This window comes from Armigeres subalbatus, chromosome 2 (genome assembly GCF_024139115.2).
Source record: "Armigeres subalbatus isolate Guangzhou_Male chromosome 2, GZ_Asu_2, whole genome shotgun sequence".
In the NCBI taxonomy this organism is placed as follows: Eukaryota; Metazoa; Arthropoda; class Insecta; order Diptera; family Culicidae; genus Armigeres; species Armigeres subalbatus.
Genome location: NC_085140.1, coordinates 198,175,780 through 198,202,035, shown reverse-complemented (window position 1 = coordinate 198,202,035; position 26,256 = coordinate 198,175,780). Strand labels below are relative to the sequence as shown.

The window sequence follows — 26,256 nt, the reverse complement described above, 5'->3', positions numbered from 1 at the left end:
ACTTCCAATCCCAATTCTAAATGCCGTTCACAAAGCGTTATGTTATGGCCAAAACACATTTTTACACGAAAAATGAGTAAAAAGAATTCTCACTTATTGGGTACTTATCCTTTACTGATTTGCTCGCAACAAGTTGCATTCGACTATTGAAAATTGGCTGGATCAGACTTTGGACTCCAAGTCATGACCAAAATACTATTTTGGTGTGTGTCACTCAGTTTTTTTGGCACTTATACGTAACCGAGTTCAACACGCGTCGGAGTCGTCCGCCGCGGCTTAACATTGGGCGGCTACAAGAAGGTAGACTAGCCCAAGACTACGCGCAACAGCTGGAAGTGGCACTCCCAACGGAAGAGCAGCTAGGCGCAGCATCTCTTGAAGATGGCTGGAGAGATATTCGATCCGCCATTGGAAGCACCGCAACCGCTGCACTAGGCACGGTGGCTCCGGATCAGAGAAACGACTGGTATGACGGCGAATGTGAGCAGTTAGTTGAGGAGAAGAATGCAGCATGGGCGAGATTGCTGCAACACCGCACGAGGGCGAACGAGGCACGATACAAACGGGCGCGGAACAGCCAAAACTCGATTTTCCGGAGGAAAAAGCGCCAGCAGGAAGATCGAGACCGTGAAGAGACGGAGGAACTGTACCGCGCTAATAACGCACGAAAGTTCTATGAGAAGTTGAACCGTTCACGTAAGGGCCACGTGCCACAGTCCGATATGTGTAAGGACATAAACGGGAACCTTCTTACGAACGAGCGTGAGGTGATCCAAAGGTGGCGGCAGCACTACGAAGAGCACCTGAATGGCGATATGGCAAACAACGGTGGCGTTATGGTAATGAACCTAGGAGCACGCGCGCAGGACATGCGACTTCCGGCTCCGAATCTCCAGGAAATCCAGGAGGAGATCGGCCGGCTGAAAAACAACAAAGCCCCTGGAGTTGACCAACTACCAGGAGAGCTGTTTAAACACGGTGGTGAAGCACTGGCTAGAGCGCTGCACTGGGTGATTACCAAGGTTTGGGAGGATGAGGTTCTGCCGCAGGAGTGGATGGAAGGTGTCGTGTGTCCCATCTACAAAAAGGGCGAAAAGCTGGATTGTAGCAACTACCGCGCAATCACATTGCTGAACGCCGCCTACAAGGTACTCTCCCAAATTTTATGCCGTCGACTAACACCAATTGCAAGAGAGTTCGTGGGGCAGTACCAGGCGGGATTTATGCGTGAACACTCTACCACAGACCAGGTGTTCGCTATACGTCAGGTATTGCAGAAATGCCGCGAATACAACGTGCCCACACATCATCTATTTATCGACTTCAAAGCCGCATATGATACAATCGATCAGGACCAGCTATGGCAGCTAATGCACGAAAACGGATTTCCGGATAAACTGATACGGTTGATCAAGGCGACGATGGATCGGGTGATGTGCGTAGTTCGAGTTTCAGGGGCATTCTCGAGTCCCTTCGAAACCCGTAGAGGGTTACGGCAAGGTGATGGTCTTTCGTGTCTGCTATTCAACATCGCTTTGGAGGGAGTAATACGAAGGGCAGGGATTGACACGAGTGGTACGATTTTCACGAAGTCCGTCCAGTTATTTGGTTTCGCCGACGACATTGATATCATGGCACGTAACTTTGAGAGGATGGAGGAAGCCTACATCAGACTGAAAAGCGAAGCTAAACGGATTGGACTAGTCATCAACACGTCGAAGACGAAGTACATGATAGGAAGAGGCTCAAGAGAGGTCAATGTGAGCCACCCACCACGAGTTTGTATCGGTGGTGACGAAATCGAGGTGGTTGAAGAATTCGTGTACTTGGGCTCACTGGTGACCGCCGATAACGATACCAGCAGAGAAATTCAGAGACGCATAGTGGCTGGAAATCGTACGTACTTTGGACTCCGCAAGACGCTCCGATCGAATAGAGTTCGCCGCCGTACCAAACTGACTATCTACAAAACGCTTATAAGACCGGTAGTTCTCTACGGACACGAGACCTGGACGATGCTCGTGGAGGACCAACGCGCACTGGGAGTTTTCGAAAGGAAAGTGTTGCGTACCATCTATGGTGGGTTGCAGATGGCGGACGGTACGTGGAGGAGGCGAATGAACCACGAGTTGCATCAGCTGTTGGGAGAACCATCCATCGTTCACACCGCGAAAATCGGAAGACTGCGGTGGGCCGGGCACGTAGCCAGAATGTCGGACAGTAATCCGGTGAAAATGGTTCTCGACAACGATCCGACGGAAACAAGAAGGCGAGGTGCACAGCGGGCAAGGTGGATCGATCAGGTGGAGGACGACTTGCGGACCCTCCGCAGACTGCGTGGTTGGCGAAGTGCAGCCATGAACCGAGCTGAATGGAGAAGTCTTTTATGTGCAGCACAGGCCACTCCGGCCTTAGTCTGATGATAAATAAATAAACATAACCGAGTTGCTCGCAAGATTTACATTTGACATGGAATACTGTTCCATTATTGTCTATTGCAAATATGACAGGTCACGCTTTGAGCTCGGATTGTCCTGTAGCGCTGAGTAGACACCTTTTCGTGGCGTGTTACGGAGTAAGATCTACTACATTGTGCTCTAGTTCGTAATATTCTTGTTAATACTTATAAGTGATGATCGGAAGAGTATTGAATGACTATAATTTGCTTCTAGATGACCCACTTATTCTATCTTTTAAGATGGAGTCAATGGAGTAAATTACGGAAACGCAACCCAATCAACCTCAGGCTGTCTTCGAAGCCGACGACTTGGATCTCCAAGCTTCAGAGCGCTCATCAATTAGAAATTCGGTGTATCTGCTGAACACTTTGTGTAAAGGTGAGATTCCTAAATACCAAACGCAATGAAATCTCTGTACAAAAACGAATTCGGAATTCGGATGCATGTCAAAATTAATATTATCTCACTTTTTATGAAGCCGAAGCTGATTCGCCATTTCTCGAAGGGTATAAATAGCGGCACCTTAATCTAAAGTGGTTACACGTCATGGTGGAATAAAAACGACTGCTTCATTTCTTCTCAATCGTAATGGAAAAGTAGGACATTCACTATTAACAAAGGACACGGGTATAATACAAAAGTTCAATTAATGGACACAGTGGTTCATCCAAAAGATATTTTAGTTACTAGATAAAGATTGTCGCTACTGTTCCCTTTGTTCTGCTGTCCGAAACATGTGTGGTACATACCTGTCAAATCGTATGGATTTTCCTTCTTTGACATTTAGCTACCCTATCCTCGCCAGCAAAAGATGTTCCGGACAGCGACGACAGCGACAATCTTTATCTAGTAACTAAAATATCTTTTGTTCATCCAGAACAAAAAAGATGGCTCGGAAGTTATGACCAAAATACTATACATAAAATACATGCACGAGAAAGGAACCATCACCCGTAGTTGGATTGATCAGGTTTTTATTTTTCAAAATAATATTATATACATATAGGTATATATATACAAAACAGTAACGTTTAAGCATCCGAAATTTAAAATAAAATAGGGGAACTGTCCCATTTTATATTTCACTGAACACTGAACATACATTCTCATCGCAAAACAGAGAAATACAGCACCAATCTCGTCGCTTCTTTTAGCTAACATGCGTGTGCTCACTGCTGAAAAAATCACAAAAAAAAAACAAATCAAATTCCTTTTCATTGCTTTGTGTTTGATGGGATGGAAATGGGAGCTATGAGATGAAGTGCCGAACCGTTCCCCTATGCAGTGTTGGTAAAATCACTCAAACATCTCAATCAACGAGCCCTCCCGTGCGAACGAAATCGTCTGCGATTTTAAAAGAATGCATCACGCTTGAATTTTTCATGCTAAAACGTATCGTTTCACTACTCATTTGCCAAAAAATCATTTCGGTTCAAAAACGCATTTGAAATCAATTTGAGGGGAATTTATTGCTTATACAAGGAGAGCATCTATTACTTTATGCGACAAACGTCAATTCACTGTTTTCAACGAAGGAGAACAAAAGAAAACCTACGATGCTTCAACTCATCCATGAGTTTTTAGGTGCTGTGTTTTGTGCGTTTTAACTCACGCTTGATTTGAATCGTCCATGAGTTTTGAGATTTTGAGTTTTTACCAACACTGCCCCTATGTGATGTAATTTTAATCGAAATAGCCATTGGAAAGCGAGTGGTCGAAGGTGGTCAAACGGTGTCATAAAACCTTAGCCTGCATTCCCATAACAATTAAATTGCAATGGCATAAGTGATTAGTTCCATCGAGGATGTTCTCTAAAACATAAAGAAGGCATTTTCCTGAAAGGGGAGGGTCGTTTGGCCGAAACTCATTCGGCAGGAAGCCATTTGACCGAACGCCACGTGGCCAAGAGTCATTTATCCGAATAGGTTATACAGCCGATTAGATCATTTGGCTATCACTTCTCAATCGCAGGGCTGGTAGCGGTCAATGCCGCTCAAAATAGTGAATTTAGTGACCAACACCGGTGAAAAAGGGACCAAAAAGTGACTTTCAGCAGCAGAAATAGTGACCAAATAGTGACTTTTAGTTTTATTTTCTGTGACAAAAACTGGCCGATACAAATAATTTTCTAAAATTATGTCTCCCTCTAATATCTTTTGGCCGAAAATTTCAATTAAAAAAAAAATTATGAATTGCCAAATCATTATTCAACAAAACCGATGAAAAGAAAATTGTGTTCTTATTTAGTGGAATATCTACACTTCTTATGAATTATTTAGTTCCATTACTTTGCAAACTTTGCAAAAGGGGCCCTCCTTAGCCGTGCGGTAAGATGCGCGGCTACAAAGCAAGACCATGCTGAGGGTGGCTGGGTTCGATTCCCGGTGCCGGTCTAGACAATTTTCGGATTGGAAATTGTCTCGACTTCCCTCGGCATAAAAGTATCATCGTGTTAGCCTCATGATATACGAATGCAAAAATGGTAACCTGGCTTAGAAACCTCGCAGTTAATAACTGTGGAAGTGCTTAATGAACACTAAGCTGCGAGGCGGCTCTGTCCCAGTGTGCGGATGTAATGCCAATAAGAAGAAGAAGAAGACTTTGCAAACTTTACAAGTATACGTACTTCGACCTTAACAGTAATGACGGTAATAACGTCTTCAGTTTTTCAAGTCGAGTCAAGTATGAGACACTGATCAAAGTTTACAAAATGATGAAATTAAATGGAATAGTTCGTCTTATGACAATTTAATAAAGACTAAATAAAGACAGGAACACCGTCTTCGACCAGAGATCGTACAGACTGAATACTCAACACCTAGACAACGGACAGGACACATTAAACACTCACTGGACCGCTGAAGAATTGTTCGATCCCAAAAAGTTTCCTCCTTATCGGGGCGGGAATCGTATCCACGCTCCATAGTCCATGCGTCTAGACGATTGACGTCGCTAACCGCACGGCCATGAGTTTGTTTCATTTAATTAATTTTAATATTTATTTTTGTACTTTCCCAGTGGTGAACAACACAACTTTGAGGCAAGTCATACAGAACAATGTGCAATATATTTAATATGGGTTTGAACTTATTCGGAAAATCTTCGCTTGTGTGTGAAAATGGCACTTTTTATGATAGAAATTCATTAAAATATTTTTTTTTCGAGATACGAGATGAGCCGACCAAGGGCCGAAAGTCTCGTTAATAAAGACAATAATAACAGTTCGAACAACCAACCTGTAAGTCAGTCAAACTCAAAATAATAAAAATCTTTATAAATTAACGATTTTTCTTGATGGAATAACCAAAGCTTATGGAGTTTCGGATGTCTAAATTGTCAGGAAAAGTATCTAAAATTGTGTAGGACTGAGATGAAAATATCAGAATATTATTGAAAAGATGAATCTGAGTACTCAACAGTTCAATTGATAAGGTGTAGAGTTTAACAGTTTTTCAAAGAGGTTTTTAAAAAAGCAAGGTCTGCTATTAGCCTTGTGAATATATTTAGATTCTCAATCATAATCTGTGACTCAAAACCCCTCCAATTAATCGCTATTGTAAATCTCATAAGAACACCGATATTCGTATTGAATTTGGAGTCACAAGTTGCGAAAAGCTTTTGAGCCAAAAAGTACTAAGTGGTATTTTCCGACGGATAAAACTTCAATTTTTTACATTTTTAATATTCCGCCAAGATGCTTTAAACGAAACCAAGTCAATAGTTTCAAAATAGTTGAAAATAGTGACTTTTTCCGAGAAAAGGTGACTTTAGTGACTGACCCGAAAAAAGTGACCAAGTCACTAAAAAGTGACCCGCTACCAGGCCTGTCAATGTGACAAAAGAGAAATAAGAAGTAAGAAATGATGAGTGAGAAGAGAGGCGTTTTTCTTCTCACTTTCTACAGTGAGAAGTGAGAAATGATGAGTAAGAAGTAATAAATGAGGAATGAGATGGAAAAATTGAGACGTCGCAATTCTCACTAATTATTTCCTGCTACTCACTTCTCACCGCGAAGAGTGAAAGAAAAGATGAGTGAGAAAGGAGGCGTCTGAGAATTAGGAAGTGAGAAATAAGGAGTGAGAAGTAAGAATTTTTCATGCCTGATTTCTCCTTGTCGAATGTGAGGAGTGTGAAGTGAAAAGTGAGATGTCTCACTTCTTTTCTTGAACTACTCACTCTTACTGTGAGATGTAAGAAATAAGGAGTGAGCAGTGAGAAGTAAGACGTCTCACTCATCATTTCTCACTTCTTATTTCAAACTTGTCACTTTTTGTAGAGATAACTGAGAAATGGGAAATGATGAGTGGGAAGCAAGACGTCTTACTTCTCACTTTTGACAGATAGAATTGTCTCATTTCTCACTCATAATTTTTCACGTCGCTCTCGTTATTTCTTACTTCTAATTGTAAAAAGTGAGAAGTGAGTAGTAAGATGACTCATTCTCGCTCTTTATTTTTCACTTCTCACTTTTTATAGTGATCCTTTCTATCAAACGACCATTTAGGCCAAAAGGCGTTTTCGACCAAATGACCTGATTCGGCTAAATTCGGGATTCAGCTGAATGGCTTTCGCCCAAACGACCTGTCCCGAAAACGGTCCCCTTGCACAAATGGTGCAATATCCCCAATACTTATTTAGTTATATGGCGAAGCAGTTTGTTAATCAGCTTAATTTCGTTGATTTGGAAAAAGCAAATTTGACATTTTTTGGCCTTTTTTAGCGTTATGAAGGTTTTTTTTTTGCATTTCAATTGTGTGGTTCGGTTGTGGGCACTGGAGAAGAATTAACAAAACCACCTGAATTTTAGGAAAAGTCCTAATTTATACATTTGTACTGCTATGAGGCACTAAAGATCCAGATTTGTCCATCAAACAGTGCAGTGTTGTACCTTTCTCGTGTATTAAGGAGGAAAGGAATATTCACAAAAGAAAAAGTCTAAATGAAGCTTTTTGAGTAAATGGGTTTCAAATTTCAATAGCAAACAATAATGGGACTGAATGCTCCGTCGAATGCATTTGTTGTGCGTGAATCGATCAATAGTTAGTATAAGCGTATAAAGAGCCCCACAGACGAATTCTGCGGCCTTTCTAGAACTCGAGGAAAAAATACAGTTCGAGCTGAAATGTTCATGGCTCGAATGAGACTTACCTGTTTTACCACCACGGTGTCAAAAATCTTTGTTTGCAGATGACACGGGCCTTAGTAGTACTTGCAGAAAAGGAAAATTTTCTCGAATGCTTCCAAAACTCAACTTATAATTTTCCCACATAAGCCGAGAGCTTTTTATTTGAAACCTTCTAGTAGACATTATTTGTTTATTTATTCAAATAATTCAACTGACAATGAATGTCTAAATGAATATTAGTTAAACTAATTGGTTACGGTCAGCGGTACGGAAAAAGTCTAGTAACCGTTGACGAAACACGTCAACTGATAAATTAAAGTAAAAAATATCGAAGAATTCGTTGAGGCGGCGACTGATGAATCGAATTGGTTTGTGTAGTGCATAGTTGCTAGTCTGTGGTTCTAGAAGCAAAAATAGACGTTGGCGAAGAGGTCTTTCAGGTGCATATATATTTAACTGCGACAGTAGTGCTGGACAATCGATGTGACCCGTGAGCAGCTTCCCAGCAAACGTAGCTTGAGCGGCGATCCGTCTAAACTCTAGTGGTTCGATGCTAATCAACCAGCACCGCTCCTCGTACGGTGGCAAGTTCGTCGGATCACGCCACCTTAGGGATCGAAGAGCGTATCTTAGAAACTTCCGTTGAACGGCTTCGATTCTAGCGATCCATGTGGTCTGGAAAGGGCACCAAACAACAGCGGATGATTCCAGTATTGATCGCACAAGGGAACAGTACAGTGATCTAAAGCATAACGGATCACGAAATTCACCGGCAATTTTGAAAATAAAACCCAATTGACGATTAGCTCGGGCTACAATGTCATCGTAGTGAGGTCTGTATGTAAGTCCGCTATCCCCCTGGGTTGTTTACTTTCGGCAGAAAGTAAAAAGTATTGATTTATTAGGAATCAAACGTGACTTGACGCGTCGTTTTCCGAAAACTGATTTTCATCAGATCAATCGGAATAAACTACGTGTAACCGCACCTACATATCAGGATGCAAATGCTATTGCAAAAGACCAACTGTATAATGTAGAATATTTGGTTTATGTGCCCTCGCGGGAGGTCGAGATTGAAGGCGTGATAAACGCAGCGAGCCTGACTTGCAAGGATGTACTTGCGGGAAAAGGCCGCTTGAAGAATGCAATAAAGTCTACCGTGGATATTCTGGATTGCAAGGAGTTGCATTCAGCTGCCACGGTAGATGGCAAAAAAGTGTATTCAAAGTCAGGCTCACTTCGAGTGACGTTCGCCGGTTCGATACTCCCAAAATATGTAGATATCGAAAATATGTTGTTTCCGGTGCGTCTTTTTGTACCCAGGGTTTTTAATTGTACCAACTGCAAACAGTTGGGGCATACTGCCGAGTTTTGCGACAATAAGCCCCGTTGTGGCAAATGTTTTGAAAGACATCGGGAGAAGACCTGCCAACAACAAGTAACAAAGTGTGCTTATTGTGGCTTGGATCCTCTCATGGTTTGCAAGAATGCCCGGTGTACAAAAAGCGCACCCAAAAAGTGAAGCGCTCGTTGGTACAGCGCTCCAAGCAGTCGTATGCGGAAATGGTGAAGTCGCAAGACACATCCGCAACTGCCAACGCAACGGCTGCTATTTCAGCTGCCGTTCAAGTTAGTGACTTTTATGATGTTATTTCCATTGACGAATCGGACTCTGACGTAGCCGATATGGATGTTTCTGCGGAGGTACACGTGCCCGAAAAGAGGAAGAAACCGTCTTCCCCGGGATTGCGCCGTAAGAAAACAAAAATCGTCCCTAGAAGCTTGCCTAAATCTGATGGTAATGGGGGATTATTTAAAATTCCGAAGCAGCCTGTCTATACTGCTCCTTTTGACCCATGTTGCAGTAAGACATTCCCGCCATTGCCTAAAACTGATGTTACAAAGAAACATCAGTCAAGGAATATCTCTGAGCAGAAAACTGCTACTCGCACTTCCAAGAAAAGAATCTCGTCCAAGCGAGGATTGATATCCTTTAAGGACCTTGTGGATCGTATTTTGAACTTATTCAATATTCCGAATTCATTGAGGCCAATCATTGACCTCTTTATTCCAACAGTTGAAAGTTATCTGAAGCAATTGATTGTTTCATGGCCCTTCTTGCAGGACTTGTATCTTTCGATGGATAATACGGCCATACAAGATACAATCACTGTGCTGCAGTGGAACTGTCATAGTCTGAAACATAAATTGGACGTGTTTAAGTTTTAATTCGCAACTCCGATTGCGATATATTTGCACTCTGTGAAACATGGCTTTCTTCTGAAGATTAAATCAACTTCCACGATTTTAACATTATTCGCCAGGATCGGGATGATAACTATGGTGGCGTTCTTTTGGGGATAAAAAATGTCACCCCTTTTACAGAATTCCCATCCCAATTGTAAATGGCTTGGAAATCGTCGCTTGCCAAGTAAATGTAAAGAATAAAGACCTTTGCATAGCTTCAGTTTATATTCCTCCAAATGCCTCGCTTAGTCGTCGACATCTTTGGAGCGCAGTCTCTCTTCTATCATCCCCAGTGTTATTATTGGGCGATATGAATGCGCATGGTATTGCATGGGGCGAAACCAGAGACGATAACAGAGCGCCTATTTTCTATGATTTGTGCGACGATTTCAACTTGAATATCTTGAACACAGGTGAAGTAACTCGAATAGGACCTCAAGGTCAAGAAAGTCGAATAGATCTGTCTTTATGCTCAAATTCACTATCATTAGATTGTACGTGGAATGTAATCCAAGATCCCCATGGTAGTGATCATATGCCGATAGTTACCACAATTAAAAGTAGCTATCAACGATCAGAATCAATTCAGGTTCCATTCGACCTCACGAGGAACATTGACTGGCAAACATTTGCATCGGCGGTAGAAATTGGTATTGAATCAACTGATATTATGCCACCACTGGATGAATATCGATTCCTTACCGAGTTGATTCAAAAAAGCGCACTAGAAGCTCAGAAACGACGCGTTCCAAGTACATCTGTCATAAGAAGACCATCCACTCCTGGATGGGATAATGAATGTACTAAGTTGTATTCTGAGAAATCTGATGCCTTCAAGGCTTTCCGTAAACACGGAAGGTCTGAGCTTTTCGAAGAGTATCTGAGGCTTGAAAGAAAGCTCAAAAATCTTCTCAAGGCTAAAAACGTAGCTACTGGCGACGTTTTGTCGAGGACTATCGCGAGAAACCTCAATGACAATACTTTGGAAAACGGCCCGCAACGTGCGGAACCGCACTTCCACCAACGAGAATGAATAATACTCCAATCGATGGATATTCAACTTCGCAAAAAGGTCTGTCCAGATTCCGTACCAGCAGAACCGCTATTTCGAGAATCAGTCACTGATCCCGGTTCTTTGGGTGGACCATTCTCAATGCTGGAACTATCTATGTCTCTTCTTTCATCGAATAACTCTGCTCCGGGATGCGATAACATCAAATTCAATCTTCTTAAAACCTCCCAGATATCGCAAAAGACGATTACTTGACCTGTACAACTGTTTCATGGAGTACAACATTGTGCCACCTGAATGGCGACAGGTGAAAGTAATAGCTATTCAAAAGCCTGGGAAACCAGCGTCTAATCACAATTCATACCGACCGATTGCCATGCTATCATGCATGAGAAAGTTATTGGAGAAAATGATCCTCTCAAGAATCGACCATTGGGTCGAGCAAAATGCATTACTGTCAAATACTCAGTTTGGATTTCGTAAAGGTAAAGGAACAAACGATTGTCTAGCGTTGCTCTCTTCAGATATACAGCTGGCCTATGCGCACAAGGAGCAATTGGCTTCAGTATTCTTGGACATTAAGGGCGCTTTTGATTCTGTTTCCATAGAAGTACTGTCGGAAAATCTGCACAGTAGTGGATTACCCGTTATTTTGAATAATTTTTTGTACAATTTGTTGTCAGTAAAACATATGAACTTTACTCTCGGCACTCTGACAACTTCCAGAAATAGCTACATGGGCCTTCCCCAAGGTTCGTGTTTAAGTCCCTTGCTTTATAATTTCTATGTTAAAGATATTGACAATTGTTTGGAAGGACAATGCATGCTCAGACAACTTGCAGATGATGCCGTGGTCTCCCTAAGAGGTCCATGTGCAGCTGTCTTGCAAGGACCATTGCAAAGTGCCCTTGATAATCTGACTGTTTGGGCCAGGCATTTAGGGATCGAGTTTTCACCGCAAAAACTCAATTGGTTGTGTTTACTAAGAAGCGGTACCCTGCTCAACTGAAACTAAAGCTGTTGAATGATGACATCAATCAATCTTTATCTTCTAAATACCTTGGAGTCTGGTTTGATTCCAAATGTACCTGGAAATTCCATATTGATTATTTGATAGAGAAATGCCGGAAGAGGATCCATTTTCTACGCTCTATCTCCGGAACATGGTGGGGTGCTCACCCGGAAGACCTCATCAAACTGTATAGAACGACTATTCTCTCTGTTTTGGAGTACGGCTCTTTCTGCTTCCTCTCAGCAGCTGATTGCCACCTGATCAAAATGGAACGAATTCAATATCGTTGTTTGCGTATTGCCCTTGGCTGTATGCATTCAACGCATAACATGAGCCTGGAGGTACTGGCTGGAGTCACTCCTTTAAAGCACCGTTTCTGGGAACTCTCACTTAGAATACTGATCAAATGTGGAACAAGTAACACACTTGTCTTAGAAAATTTCGATAATATGCTTGAACTGATTCGTCAGTCAAGATTCCTGAGGGTCTACCTCACCTACATATCGTCAGATCTTTGTCTTCCATGTTATAATCCACCTCGAGCCCACTTCATCAACGACAGTTCCTCAATTGAATACGATCTGTCCATGAAACATGCTATTCAAGGAATACCAGATCACCTTCGACACATACCTATTTCCCCTATTTTTTCCGAAAAATGTGGACATGTCAATTGCAATAACAGATATTTCACTGATGGTTCTCGCATTAACGGATCCACTGGCTTCGGTGTTTTCAATGAAAATTCAACCACCTTTCGAAAACTTCAGGAACCGTGTTCGGTTTATGTTGCTGAGCTGGCAGCAATTAACTTCGCTTTGGGGGCTAGCGGACTAGCTAGCTAACGGGCTAGCCCGTAGACCATTATTTCATCTTCTCGGATAGTCTTAGTTCTATCGAGGCACTCCGGTCGATGAAACCTGTTAAGCACGCATCTTACTTTCTTACAAACATAAGAGAGCAGATGCGTGATTTGGTCGAAAGATCATTCAAGATTACCTTTGTATGGGTCCCATCCCATTGCCTAATCTATGGCAATGAGAAGGAGGACTTGCTAGCAAAGGTGGGCGCACAGGACGGTGGATTTTATGATAGACGAATCGTGAACAACGAGATTTTCCCTTTAGTCCGTCAGAGTACTATTCAAAATTGGCAAATGAGTTGGTCACAAAATGAACTTGGACTTGGACTTGGATAGTTCCTAAAGTTTATGCGCGAGCGTGGTTCAGAGGTGAGGACTTAAGCCGAGGCTTCATTCGCACGATGTCGAGGCTTATGTCCAATCACTATTCACTAAACGCACATCTCTATAGAATTAACCTGGTCGATAGCAATCTTTGTAGGTGTGGAGCCGGTTACGATGACATCGATCACGTAGTTTGGTATTGCACGGAAAATGACGCCTCAAGAGAGCAACTATTGGATACCCTTGTGGCTTGAGGTAAACAACCCTTCCGGGAAGTAAGAGTTGTTTTGGGAGATCGCGATGTGGTGTATTTGCAGGCCATCTATGCCTTTCTTTGCTCGTCTGACATCAAAGTTTAATACTTCAATTTTTTCTTTCTCAGTTTTTTTCTTGTCTCTGTCTCATTGTTCCGTGTACCATGAAGCTCTGGCCATCCGGAAGATGCTCCCTGAAGAACCAAAACCCGAGCACGACGCTACGCCAAACCAGACATGACGTCAAATACCCGGATGAGCAGCTGAAATACCTCAAACCTAAATCCCAACCCCGTCCATCACCAAATTACGCAATCTAACCTTGAGTCACCACGAGTATCTTGGTCTTTGTCCCTTTCCTTACTAACTGTTGATAATAAGATGATATCGATTGTAAATATCATTAAGAGTCTCGGCTCCGTTAAGTGTTATACACGCCTGAGCCTGTCAAATAAATACTATAGATAAAAAAAAAAAAAAATAAGTCCGCTATCCAGGATAACGCCAAGATCCTTAATGTGCTGAACGCGAGTGTCATATTGTCAGTATGAATGGGGTTCCAATAAATTGGTCTAGTGAAGCTAAATATTTGGGACTTCTGGTATAAACAGAAAATCAAAACTTTGTCTTAAGAACAAACTTTTGATTTACAAACAAATTTTCAGGCCAGCCATGTTGAATGCTGTGCCAATATGGAGTAGTTACTGTAATACCAGAAATAAGGGACCAATAAAATTTTGAAAATGATTTTGAAGTTGCCTCCGTGGTGTAGTGTGTAGTGCCAATGAATTTCATATTATTTTAATATTGAGACATTGCATCAAATGTGCAATAAAATAATTTTCAATTTTAGACAAAAATCGTTGCAATTTTCTATTGCAACGATTAACTCCTTGTATTCTCAGTGTACATTAGGTTAAGTATAGTTTAAGTTGAAAACATTGTAATTCCTTGATGGTTCAATTCAACCAGAAGAAAAATCTTAACTGCCGGAGGCAATTGAAATGTAATAATGATAACCAAAAATGTAACATAGCAAATAAGGACGATAGTGTTAAGAAAACACGGAACACCTAGTCTAAGAGATAGGGATTGAATCCTGAAGAGAAAGAACAAGTCTCTCACTTATCATCTTTGTATACATATACGATATGTAGCATACCGCGAGAGACTTTTTTCGCAAGCTATCATGGTAGAGAACTGATTCGGGATGTTATTCCCCATGATAAATTTCTTTTAGAAAGCTCCAAATGCGGGGAGCACTGTCTCTGATGATGCATTTCAACTTGTTCTACACAGTTGTGCAGAAACCAACACGAAAGGAGCGAAAACAAAGCGAGAATCACCATTTTCTATGGGAGCTGCCTATCCGATTCTGTTTTTTCGCGCTTGTATACAAGTTTGAAAAATTTGTTATCATGGCTTGTTATCATTCGGAACAGTTTTTGCCTCTCTTTTATCGTTGTTCGTTATCTATTGAGAGCGATTTCTGCAAACCCTGCTAAGAGATGAATGCATGTATGAGTTATTTAGCAAATAAAATTAGTTAAAAAAATGGAATGAGAATTGAAACATCTCTCTTCTTACTCCTAATTTCTCACTTTTCAAATGACCTATTCGGCCAAATGTCCTATTCGGCCAAATGACCTTTTCGGCCTAATGACCCTTTCGGCCAAATGACCTATTCGCCTAAATGTCCTATTCAGCCAAATGACCCTTTCGGCCAAATGACTATTTCGACCAAAAGACCCTTTCGTCCGAACGACCCTTTCAGCCAAATGACCCTTTCGGCCAAACGACCCTATTCAGCCAAATGACCCTTTCGACCAAACGACCCTTTCGGTCAAATGATCCTTTCAGCCAAATGACCCTTTCGGCCCAATTACCCTTTCGGCCAAATGATTCTTTCGGCTAAATGGGGAAGGGTCGTTTGGCCGAAGCCCATTCGGCCGAAAGCCATTTACCACTAGGCCGAAAGTTGTTTGGCCGAATATCCAGCTTTTTACGTAGGCTATGCTATACATTTTGTATCACACCTTTTAACATCTTACGCGTCCACTTTAAATTCCAGGTAAATAGCAAATTGATAAAGGTAGTTCCTATTCGAAAAAAAAAATGGTTTGGAGGCGTTGAATCATTCCATGTAGTTTAGTTTGTTGTAGAAGAATGCAACCTCACTGTGAATATCGATTTTAACAGGAAATTGACTCATAAAATTATTTTTCCAACAGAATAGAATCACTTTCTTTTTATTACCCATGATCCTTCATTCTTCAATGATTTAAATCCGAAGAAGCTTTAATGTTCCCTATATTCAACAATATTTCCTCATGTGATCGTCTCATATTACCATTCAAGTTTTTACGTCCCTTGATCGTCTCATATTACCAGCTATTTCCACATTTAATGGAATTCCCTTACATTTCCATTTTCCCCGATGAAATAAAAATAAAACAATCAGATCTTAGATCCCATGTATTTTCGTGTTAAATTTGAAAAATATAGTGGACACATGAGAGTAAGTATTTTTGCATTCTTTTTCTGTTCAGAGTCCTGCGAATGTCATCCTTTCTAAATCACATGCCTACAAAATTAGTGACGCATTATTTGATGATATGTATTTAAAAATGATCAACCCAGCAAACATTCTATCACATATCGACAAACGTGGGAAGTGCTACAATGAATGCTAGCGAAGTTCTACGTTCGAATGGGAATGGATCCGATAGCGGTGTTGTCAGTTGAATGATCCAGAAGGTGGTTCATTGCAGCCTAATTTTAATTTTCTGTATATCTCAGCCTAATATTTAATCCGGTCAACTTCAACGGCATCAGATAACCTAAAATATATGATCAAATTAGGGGTTTGGAAAGATTATCAGAACGAATTTACCGTTATTCAAAAACACAATCAACATTTAATTAGTTCGTTATATAAAGTAGAGATCTCACCAAGATTTTCTTATGTACAGGTTATCCGACTTCGTCAATAGATGGGAATAACCAGCGCGGGAAGGAAACATACATTTTCAGTGCAAAACGTAAACAAACGAGCATAAATTCCATACAAAAATCCAAGATGGCTTTGTTGGGGATATTGACAAGTCGGATATCCTGTACATAAAAAAATCTTGGATCTCACTACACGGGCGAATACAACAAGGTTAGAAAATCTTAATTTTGACATTTAGTGGCCTTGTTGTTTTCTAATTTTTTTGCAGTGAGAAAGAGAGAAAGCAGCCCGTGCAGTGTCCTTTATGTTCTCTGTGCAGTACAAACAAATTTTTAAGCGCTTCTGGTTGCGCACAATGCGCATTATATGGGCAATGATGCGACATGAGTTGATTTTGAATTTCGCGAATACGGAATTCGATTTTTAACTGAAACCACACCCAAAAAACAAATCTGACAATTATTGTATAAAATCTGGACATATACAATTCTGTAAGCTTTTTATACAAATATTGTATTAAAATAATACAAATCTGTATTATTTTAATACAATATTTGTATAAAAAGCTTACAGAATTGTATATGCCCAATTATTATACAGTTTCTGTAAGGTTCTTAGGCCGAACTGTATTAAAATCTGCCATCCCCTGGTTGGGTGCATAATATCTGGTTTGATGCTGAACACAAAACATCGTGTTGCTATAGCAAACAAACCCGTTTTCTCGCATGATATTTTCAAAGAAATGAAGCAGTAAGCTGGCCAGCTCAGGGCCAAACTGCAACTAAATACTCGGAGGAAAACCTAGCTTCTCCAGTCAAAACTCCATGACTCGATATCGACTCACGGAAGCAATTTGTGTCATATTATAAAATATTTCCTGGGTTACTGTGATTGTCTTTTCAAACAGCTTTCCTATGGTTTTCTATTCCACATCTCGATATTTCCATGAGTCGATGGTCCCTTCAATATCGACTCATGGAGGTTTGACTGTAGTAATAAAAATATTTGATATAAATGGCTGGCAAATGTTGGGGTTTGAAAGCAACGAAAGAGAATTTTAGCCGTATCACCCTCGTATGAATTTGCTCTTCTGAGGGAAAAATGCTATATCGATTTAACCCGAATTCAAATACTCACAATTCGGTTCACTGTTCTAAAAAAGGGGAAAAACTCCACCGATATTGATTCTCAGACGAATGTCATGCAATCCTAAGTCGTTATATTACATCAGCCCGAATTCCGACAAAATCACGATAAGGCCCAAACTTGCAAACACTTTACGCAGTGCTCGAGCCGAACCAGCGAGAACCGACAATGGGGTCACACATAATCCATTGTGGTCCCAATCGAAAGGGAAATCTTCATTGCCACCATGAGAACCACGGAAAAAGGGGTAGCAAAGCGAGAAGTGGAACGATCTGAGATCTCCAAGGTAGAAACCGGTTGATATATCGATACCAACGTTTCGCTACTAAACTGACCGACACGGCTGGCTCACCGAGATAAAGCAGAAGAAAAAGACGACCCAGGCAGCGACGAAGCTCACACGACGACTGAATGTCTAGGCAGACCGACCGGTACCTAAACAGCATAAGACCGATCATACGAGATAAATGATCGACCCAGTGATAAATTAGCCGAGATGCCCCTGGATGAGTACGGCCGTTGGTTTGCTCGAATGGTTCGTTGTGGAAGACTTAGCCAAATCGCGCGGATCAGATGGAAATGATCGAGAGATTTTAATGAATGGAAAAAGACGAACGACGAGTTAAGCCATATTAGACGAGATGGTCCAAGACTTCAAGCGACGCCATTCGTCAACGATTTGAAAAATCGATTGAGGCTGTCCATGGTACCTTTTACAATCCAAATTAGGTGATCTGGGCGGTTAATAAATGACCGGCTAGGGTGGCGATTCGAGGAGTCGATGAAACACTTAACGCGGCTTGAGCTGATCGTTCGAAAGGAGGTGCTCATATAAAATAGTTTGTAATGTCGTGGCATTGTTTAACTGATTGCCTCGTTGATGCGGTATTCAATTTCAAGTGCACAAAGCGACTCGTTCATTTGGGGAGGTGTATCATTATTACACGGGTAATTATTGTCTATCGAGAGTGATGTTTTATTAAGCTGTCAACGACGTTTGGATGGACAGTACCGAGGTGTTTAGGCAAATTACATGAATTATTTACGACCGCCATCAGAGGCAGGCAAACGCCATAAACTGTGAAGATTCAATTCCACTTACCTGTATGGATTCGTTGATGGGCTTTTAGATGCGAACTTTTGGTATAGACTTTTGTGCAACCTGTAAAAAGAGGGAAGGAAAATTTAAGAAAGTGCAATTAAGCAGGATGCGAAATAAGCAACTCATTATCAACGAATAATGAAACATTGTGATGACAAATGGCAAAGCCGACGTCAATCTCTTGGTCGAAGTTTATCTTGAAGTACCGCAAATTAGCCGCAGCTAATTAAAAGTAAATTTTTTAATTGCACCTCCTCGTAAACCTGCAGAGAGACGAGCTTCTTGATTTGGCAGTGAGAGGTTCTCTGCGCTTGAGGTTCCAATCCGTACAAATACATATAACTGTAATGGTAGCAGATGGGCCGCAATGAAGAGGCTCATAAAAAGGCGGGTTGTAAATGTCAAAGTCGTTTAAGGATTTTTATTGACGAATTGCAACCGTAAGGCACCTCACACGGAGACCACGCTGGCTGGCAGCGACCGGCGCGTAATACGATAGGGTTGTTCCAAAAAAGGTGCTTACTGTTGAATGTTTTGTCCGTGGCAGAAGCGACGAAAAGATGGAATCAGCAGGAGAGATGACCTTTGATAGATGGGAGATAGTTAATTGGCTTGGTTTGAGTTGTAATAATTGCCAAGGAAAATGGTTTCCAAAGGTAAATTTAATTAAACACTTGAATGCATCCGTAGGGCTGACTTTGCCGAAAGGGCAGAGCCAGATCAATCAATTCCACAACCACAGGGTAATCGATAGATTTTATATCAATTTGGATAAATAGAATGTACCGCCAACTAGTGTATGGCTATTCTGTGTAAGAACCAAACAGTGTATAAAAAAAACCGGGCATAAATGAAATTGCTAGATTTTTATGAAAATATTATATACAACCTTACAATTTTTTTACAAGTTGTTCCTACAGAGCTGGTTGAGTATAATGAAGATCCATATTTGTCAAACAAATTTGTATTTGATCATATGAGTCCATTACTGAGATTACAGTGCTAATAAAGCAGTAGATTTGGAGACTAAATAAACGTTGACAAAAAATAAGTTGAGTGAAATTAAGTAAAAGCGAATTAAAGCATGGTGAATTAACAACTGGAACAGCTCTTTATGCCTAAACTGAAAACTATTAACTAAACATGTAGGGTAAAACGTCCTATCATATTTTTTTCAATACTACATTTCATAGCATAGCATAGCATAGCATAGCATAGTTACGGTGTACTTCGTAGATTGGATACTAGTGATACTCATGTTTTTCTTTTGAAATCCTGATTCAGATTGCTATCAGAAATCAAGGTAGGTGTGGTCCTTGATTTCGATCTAGGATAAAAATCTCAAAAGCATGAGGATTACTATTCCTGGCCACGCCAATCTTCACCGTAACTTGGGAGGGGAAGGAAGTGTTGGTGTAGTACTTACTTAACGAGAGGTCCCCGACTCAGCGACACCCTCATAAGTACCACGGAGTTGGATATTGGGGAAGGTATTCGTTGGGTCAGGATTTGCCTGTAGCTGACAATGTGACCATGGTAGATCTTACACCGTAACACACCACGCAAAGGTGTCTACCCAGCGTTACGGGGGGTATTTTTTTCAATACTACATTTCATACCCAGAAAGTACTATTTTAACACTGCCGTAACAATATGACATACCACAACGATGGGAAGTTTTACCTTACGTATGTGATACACAGTTGCTGATCTCATCTTCGGTTTTTTTCTCCGGTAAAAAAATCGACAGCGACAAAAACAAAAATTGGATTATTATGAAATCCATGATTAGATTAAACACTTATTTCATCACAACACGCAAAATCATAACAATTTTTAGGGTGCCGATTTACGATCTGTGAATCCGTCTATCGCCCCCAAGCTGTCTGCCCAGGAAAGTGAAAGGTCGACGTTTGAAGCCCATTTTATCACTATCCCAGCATCAATCGAAAGTGGGCACCTTTTCATCTCCGACTGCGCCATACCATTGTAACGCTGTTTTCGTTGATTTGAATAATTTCATTATGACTCGAGCAATCGAATCGTTGTTGTTGCGATGCGAGGCTCCATGTTTCGTGTTACACAGACTGTTCTCACCCCGCACGATCGAGAATTGAGTGGCGAGCGCGCGCGAGCTATAGCGGGCTGGTCCCTTCGATGAACTGCCGAACCGACCGACCGGCCATTCCAATTGGGCACTAACAATAACAATAACAACCACGGTAGTGACTGGGCCGATCAAGAGTTATAAATGATCAGAAAAGAGCGTTATAAAATTCAATATTTTATTTTTATTTTGCATTGTTGATCGACCACGGCTGGAGAGCGCTGAAAGAGTTGGCGTGCCACAGTCGGAGTCAATCTTCGTTCGGTATGGACTCGTCGTCAAGTCGCACGGTGGGGCGAGTGCGAGCGACAGTCGCTTTGAAAATAAATTGTTTTCTTGCAACCCTCTACAAACCAAATTTTAGTTTTCGCTCAAAATCAGTATGTTGCTTTCTAAAATCGATCTGAGCACGTTTTGGGCAATTAAAATTTTTAACTCGCAATTTAATCAATTTCAAACTTTGAATTTTAAAAATTTTGTTTTTCGAGTTTTTTATCCAGTCCGCTTTGCTTTTTCAATGCCTTTTAGGAAATATGATTGCTTTATGTTCGTTAGCATTAGCATTTAGCAGTTCGCAACAAATTCGTAGGTGGTACAAGCCAAGACTATTGTATGAGAGTAGCATCACTTTCAGCCGTTACCACAGATATTGATTTGGGACTAATCACTAACTCTTGGATGCAAGCAATGCACTCTCCAATAGTCGAGATCTGTCCTGGCCACGTCTTTGCGAATGCTGAGGAAGGGGAAGGATGGTTTGTTGGACACCTACTTAAAAGAAAGATGCAGAGAACTCTAGGACGTCTCATAGGTGCCACGGGAGGTTTTTGGGATTGAGTGGAAGGTTATAACAGTAGGAACCGTTTTGGAAGAACGTGAAACACAGAAAGATCTAAGGTAGAAATGAAAAGTGAGAAAGGGGCAAGCCTGGAGTTGAACCCACGACCTCCTGCTTATAAGGCAGAAGCGGTAGCCACTAGACCACCGAGCTCGTCTTATGATTGCTTTATGTTCGTATATTAATAACGATATCAAAACTTTACCGAGATTCGCCGAAATTATTGACGAGATCCCTGCTGTTGGATTCTCGGCAATCCTGAAATTTCGAATTTTAAGTGTGTAGATGCAAAAAAAGTATATTTGAATAAAAAAGGCATCTGATACAGGGCGTAGAAAATAGTTTAGCATATTCCCGCTCCATGATTCTGTTCATGATTCTTATTAATAATAAAAATTATTGGTCACATAATAGTCAAATTCAGCAAAGCAACTAATAAGAAAGTTAATTTTCGAATACAGCCATTTTCATATTATTTGACAAGTGTATAAAAAAATCTGAAAGTCCTGAGGTGGGGGGACGTGTGGCAGTGAAATAGCACTTGCCGTTTACTATATAAGTGAATATTCAATGGCTTTGAAACTATCAAAGTAGGCCTGATACCAATAGACCAGTGCATGATGACGTAGGTTGACAGTTCACAGAGCTTGTTTACAGGGACTTAGTCTCTGGAGCAGCTTCGGGAAAAACTGTTTTTCCGATTAATTAAGAATATTGATGTCTGCTGTGGTTGATTTATGGTAGGAATCAAAGCATATCACTAGAATATTCGGATCAAAATGATTTTGTATGAAAATTACGGATTTTTATTTCCAGCTGATCGATTTTAATTCTAACACCTTGTAAACAAGCACTGTGAACTGTCAAATAATTGAGGTTAAGTCTAGATCTTGCATTGGTCTATAATCGAAGCAGTCGTTGAACGTGGATGTCAGTCACATGTGCTGCACCATCGAAGGTAAAAGGTTTTCCTGGAGACTCCCGCTTGTATATTAACGGAAAAAACTCCACAAAATTGAAGTTCGGAAGTCGACTATCCCCTATCCCTTCGATGGGACTCGAACCCACGACCCTCAGTACGCTAGACTGGTGCTTTAACCAACTAAACTACGAAGGACCTCCGTCGGCCCTAGCGGCTACTGAATGAGCTCGAGATTTCCAAAGTGGTTACCTCCAATACATTTTTAAAATTAATATCTTCCACATAATGTACATATTCACATATAAGTTATTTCGATTAGAAGCCCAACGAGATTCCGTTCGGAAGTCCAAAGAAATACTGTTTTGGAAGCCCAAAAGAATCCGCTCAGAAACATGATAAAATTCCTTTCAAAAGCCCAAAAAAAATTGTTCTAGGTTCATGAAAGGACATTTTTTTGGTTTTCTGAACGGAGCTCTTTTGGCTTTCGGAAGAAACTCTTTTCGGAAGGAATGTTTTCTAATCGATTCCTCTTGCGTTTCCGAACAAAATCCTTTTAATCATACTATAGCATTACAAAAACAAACATCTATATGTATATGTACTATGTCTACGTTGGTTGACGAAATAAAATAAATAAATAAATAAATAAAATATTTCGGGTGGAGACCCCATGCGGATCGGATACCTTGCCCAGAACGCTCCAATCGAAAGTCTATACGTGTTGCTTTTGAAAGTCCAAAAGTATTCCGTTCGAAAGGAATCCGTCAGGAAGCGCAAAAGGATTTCGGAAGTTCACATAATTCTGTGCGGAAATCCGTTCGAACTGATATCTTCAGGGCACTCTAACGGAATTCTTTTGGGCTTTTGAACGGAGTTATTTTAGACATCCGGATAGATTTATTTTGGGCTTCTGAATGGAATCTTTTTGAGCTTACGAAAGGAACCAAAAAACCAGAATAATCCACCAAGCGGTGATAGAGCCTTTCGCGTGTAGCATAAAACAAGAAAACACATAAGAATTACAAATAAAGCTCATGAGAAAAGTCAAAATTGGACTTTAGGGAGATAGATTCAGTTATTTCATTCAATTCACATTTATTTGCGTTCATTTGAATGCATTGCAGAAGTTTTTGAAAAAAAAATCGATTTTGAAAAAAAAATCCAAGGGAGGACCCTTGGGAGAAATGGGAAAAAATGTTTTTTTTAAATAACTCCGGAACGCAATGACCGATTCGGCCGATTTCAAAAGCGAAAAATAAGGAAGGATTCCGCGTCGAATGCAACCTGTTGCAAGCAAATCGGATAAGGCTAAGTACAAAAAAGTGTTTTTTTTACTAGGGTTTAAGGCTTTGGAAAAATCTGCGCGACAGACACCTGAGCATCCACGCTATGCTCGAAGGTAAACAGAGATGGGCTCCTCCCGACCTGCTAAAAATGTGCCTCCCGGATAAATCCGGGTACCTTATCCTCCTTGCCTCGATCCCCCGGGACCATGGGATGCTGCGACTATTTGGAGGGGTTGCTGTACTCATGCACTTCTCCTTAAATTCCGGCCCCTAGCTTAGGCTAGTTCGCCCACTGTCTTGCTGAGATCCACTGCTACGTTGTCTCGATCCCTCGGCGGTCGTGCCGCAAACTTCGTCTTCGGGTTGCGGAGGTGGTTTGACAGTTCCGGTGGTGGATGACTTCCGCACTGACGGTGCCCTACATACCCGAAGCACTTCCTTCTTCTTTCTTCTTTCTTCTGCAGGTTGGCTGATCGAGCGCCGAAGTCGGTCCGACGATTCCGGTTGGCAGAAGACTTCCGGTTCACCGGCGCCCCGACGACCCGAGGCCAAACACTGCTCACTATGCTGGATTTTCCTTCGAGCCGACGCTTATTTGCTGGTCCCTTCTCCCTCTACGCTGCAGCTCTGACAGTATTTGCCTCACGACTCTGCTTACCGCATTCCACGTATCTTCATCGTGACACATTCGCTCTGCGATGTTGTCCACGCTTAGGGCAGGCATTCCTCTATGTGCTTCCGCAAACCTTGGACAATCGAATAACACGTGCTCTGGAGTCTCCTCTACGTTGACACATGCCGGGCAGAATAGTGGTGACGCATGGCCACATTGGTGTAGATATTGGCGAAAACAACCGTGTTTTCACCAACTGAGTGAGGTGAAAGTTCACCTCTCCATGCTCCCTGTTCACCCACGTCGACACATTGGGGATGAGCTGGTGGGTCCACCTTCCACTATCTGCATTGTCCCACTCCTGCTGCCACTTCACCATAGAGTCCAGTCTCACCGTCTCCCTCACATTTCTGGTACCTCTCCGTTGGTAGCACTCGATATCCTCTGCTAAGGTTATGCAGATTGGAATCATCCCTGCGATAACGTAAACTGGCTCTGACGAAATGGTTCGGTACGCACTCGCCACTCGAATGGCCATTAGACGAAACACGCTATTCAACTTCCTGCGATTACGTTTCGTCTTGAGCGCAACTCCCCAGGCTGGCACGCCGTACCTAAGTATTGAGGATGATAAGGTCGCAAGAAGACGCCTACTGCTGCCTTTCGGTCGGTCAACGTTCGGCATGATCCTTGCCAGCGCACTGGCCATATTAGCCGCCTTCTCGCAGGAATTGTCAACATGGGTGATGAAATTCAAATGGTCGTCGATCATCACCCCGCACGGACGGTATGTCGTGCTCTTCGACGATAATCTGCATTCGCTGTATGATTCGGCAGTTGCTGACCAGCATCACTTCTCTTTTATGGTGAGCAAGCTGCAGCTTGACTCCATTCATCCAGTTTTCAACTGCGTCGGTCGTCTCCAGCGACTCTCCGGTTATCGTTAGAACGACATCATCCTCGAATCCGAAGATCTTCACGCCTTTGGGCAACTTCAGCTTTAGCACTCCGTTGTACATAACGTTCCACAGCATTGGATCAAATATGGAGCCTTGCGGAACACCCGCCGTAACCCTAATCGACTTCTGCCCCGAATTCGTATCGTAGACCAGAATCCGGTTTTCGAAGTAGCTCTTAAGGATTCTACACAAATAGCCAGGAACCCGCATTCCATGCAGCGCTATGGCGATGACCTCCCAACTGGCACTGTTAAATGCGTCAATCGTTATTACGGCGCAGAACCGATTGCCGCACCTCTTTTTCTTTTATGCTTTCTCTGCAACTTCAACGACCGCCTTAATTGCATCCACCGTCGATCTGCCTTTTCCGACAAGCCGATCTCGCCCTCCGTGAACTGCGTCAGGCTATTAAGGATAATCCTTTCCAGAAGCTTCCCCATTGTATCCAGCAGGCATATGGGCATATACGAACCTGGACTCCCCAATGGTTTTCCTGGTTTCGGCAGAAACACCAGTTTTTGGATCTTCCACTTATTCGAAAAATAGCCATCTGCTAGGCATTTCTGCTGCACCATCCTGAACAAATCTGGAAACGACACGTTTAGAGTTTTACAGCCACGTTTGGAATTCCATCCGGACACGGAGCTTTCTCCATCTTCAGACCTTTCGTCACTGATGATAGCTCGTCGTTGGAGACTTGCGTCGTCGTTGGAGACGGCCAAATCGTAGAATCATGCTGCGGGAAAAGACCGTCCACGATTATCTTCAGCTTGTCCGGACACATTTCGGCTGGCGTTGCAAGACCCCTGATGTTCTGTATCACGACTCGATAAGCGTTACCCCAAGGATCAGCGTCAGCTTCACGGCACAACTCCTTGAAGCAGTTGGACTTGCTGACTTTGATCTCCCGTTTGAAAGCCGCTCTAGGAAAACTATCTAACGCTCTTCTCTTACCGTTTCAGACCGTCCCCTCTGAAAACGTCTCCTGGCTCAGAGACGGGCAGCACGAAGATTGGCAAGAGATTCGTTCCGTCG

At 41.9% G+C, this 26,256-nt stretch overlaps 1 protein-coding gene across 2 annotated transcripts in view; it reads right to left on the bottom strand.

The window, feature by feature from the left end:
* LOC134215720 (dendritic arbor reduction protein 1-like) overlaps window positions 1–26,256 on the bottom strand; it is a 428,212-nt gene that overhangs the window by 148,631 nt on the left and 253,325 nt on the right. For both annotated transcript variants that reach the window (XM_062694849.1, XM_062694848.1), the window contains exon 5: window positions 18,497–18,556. In XM_062694849.1, coding sequence (XP_062550833.1) covers window positions 18,497–18,556 — 60 coding nt within the window. The remainder of the gene's footprint in view (window positions 1–18,496; window positions 18,557–26,256) is intronic.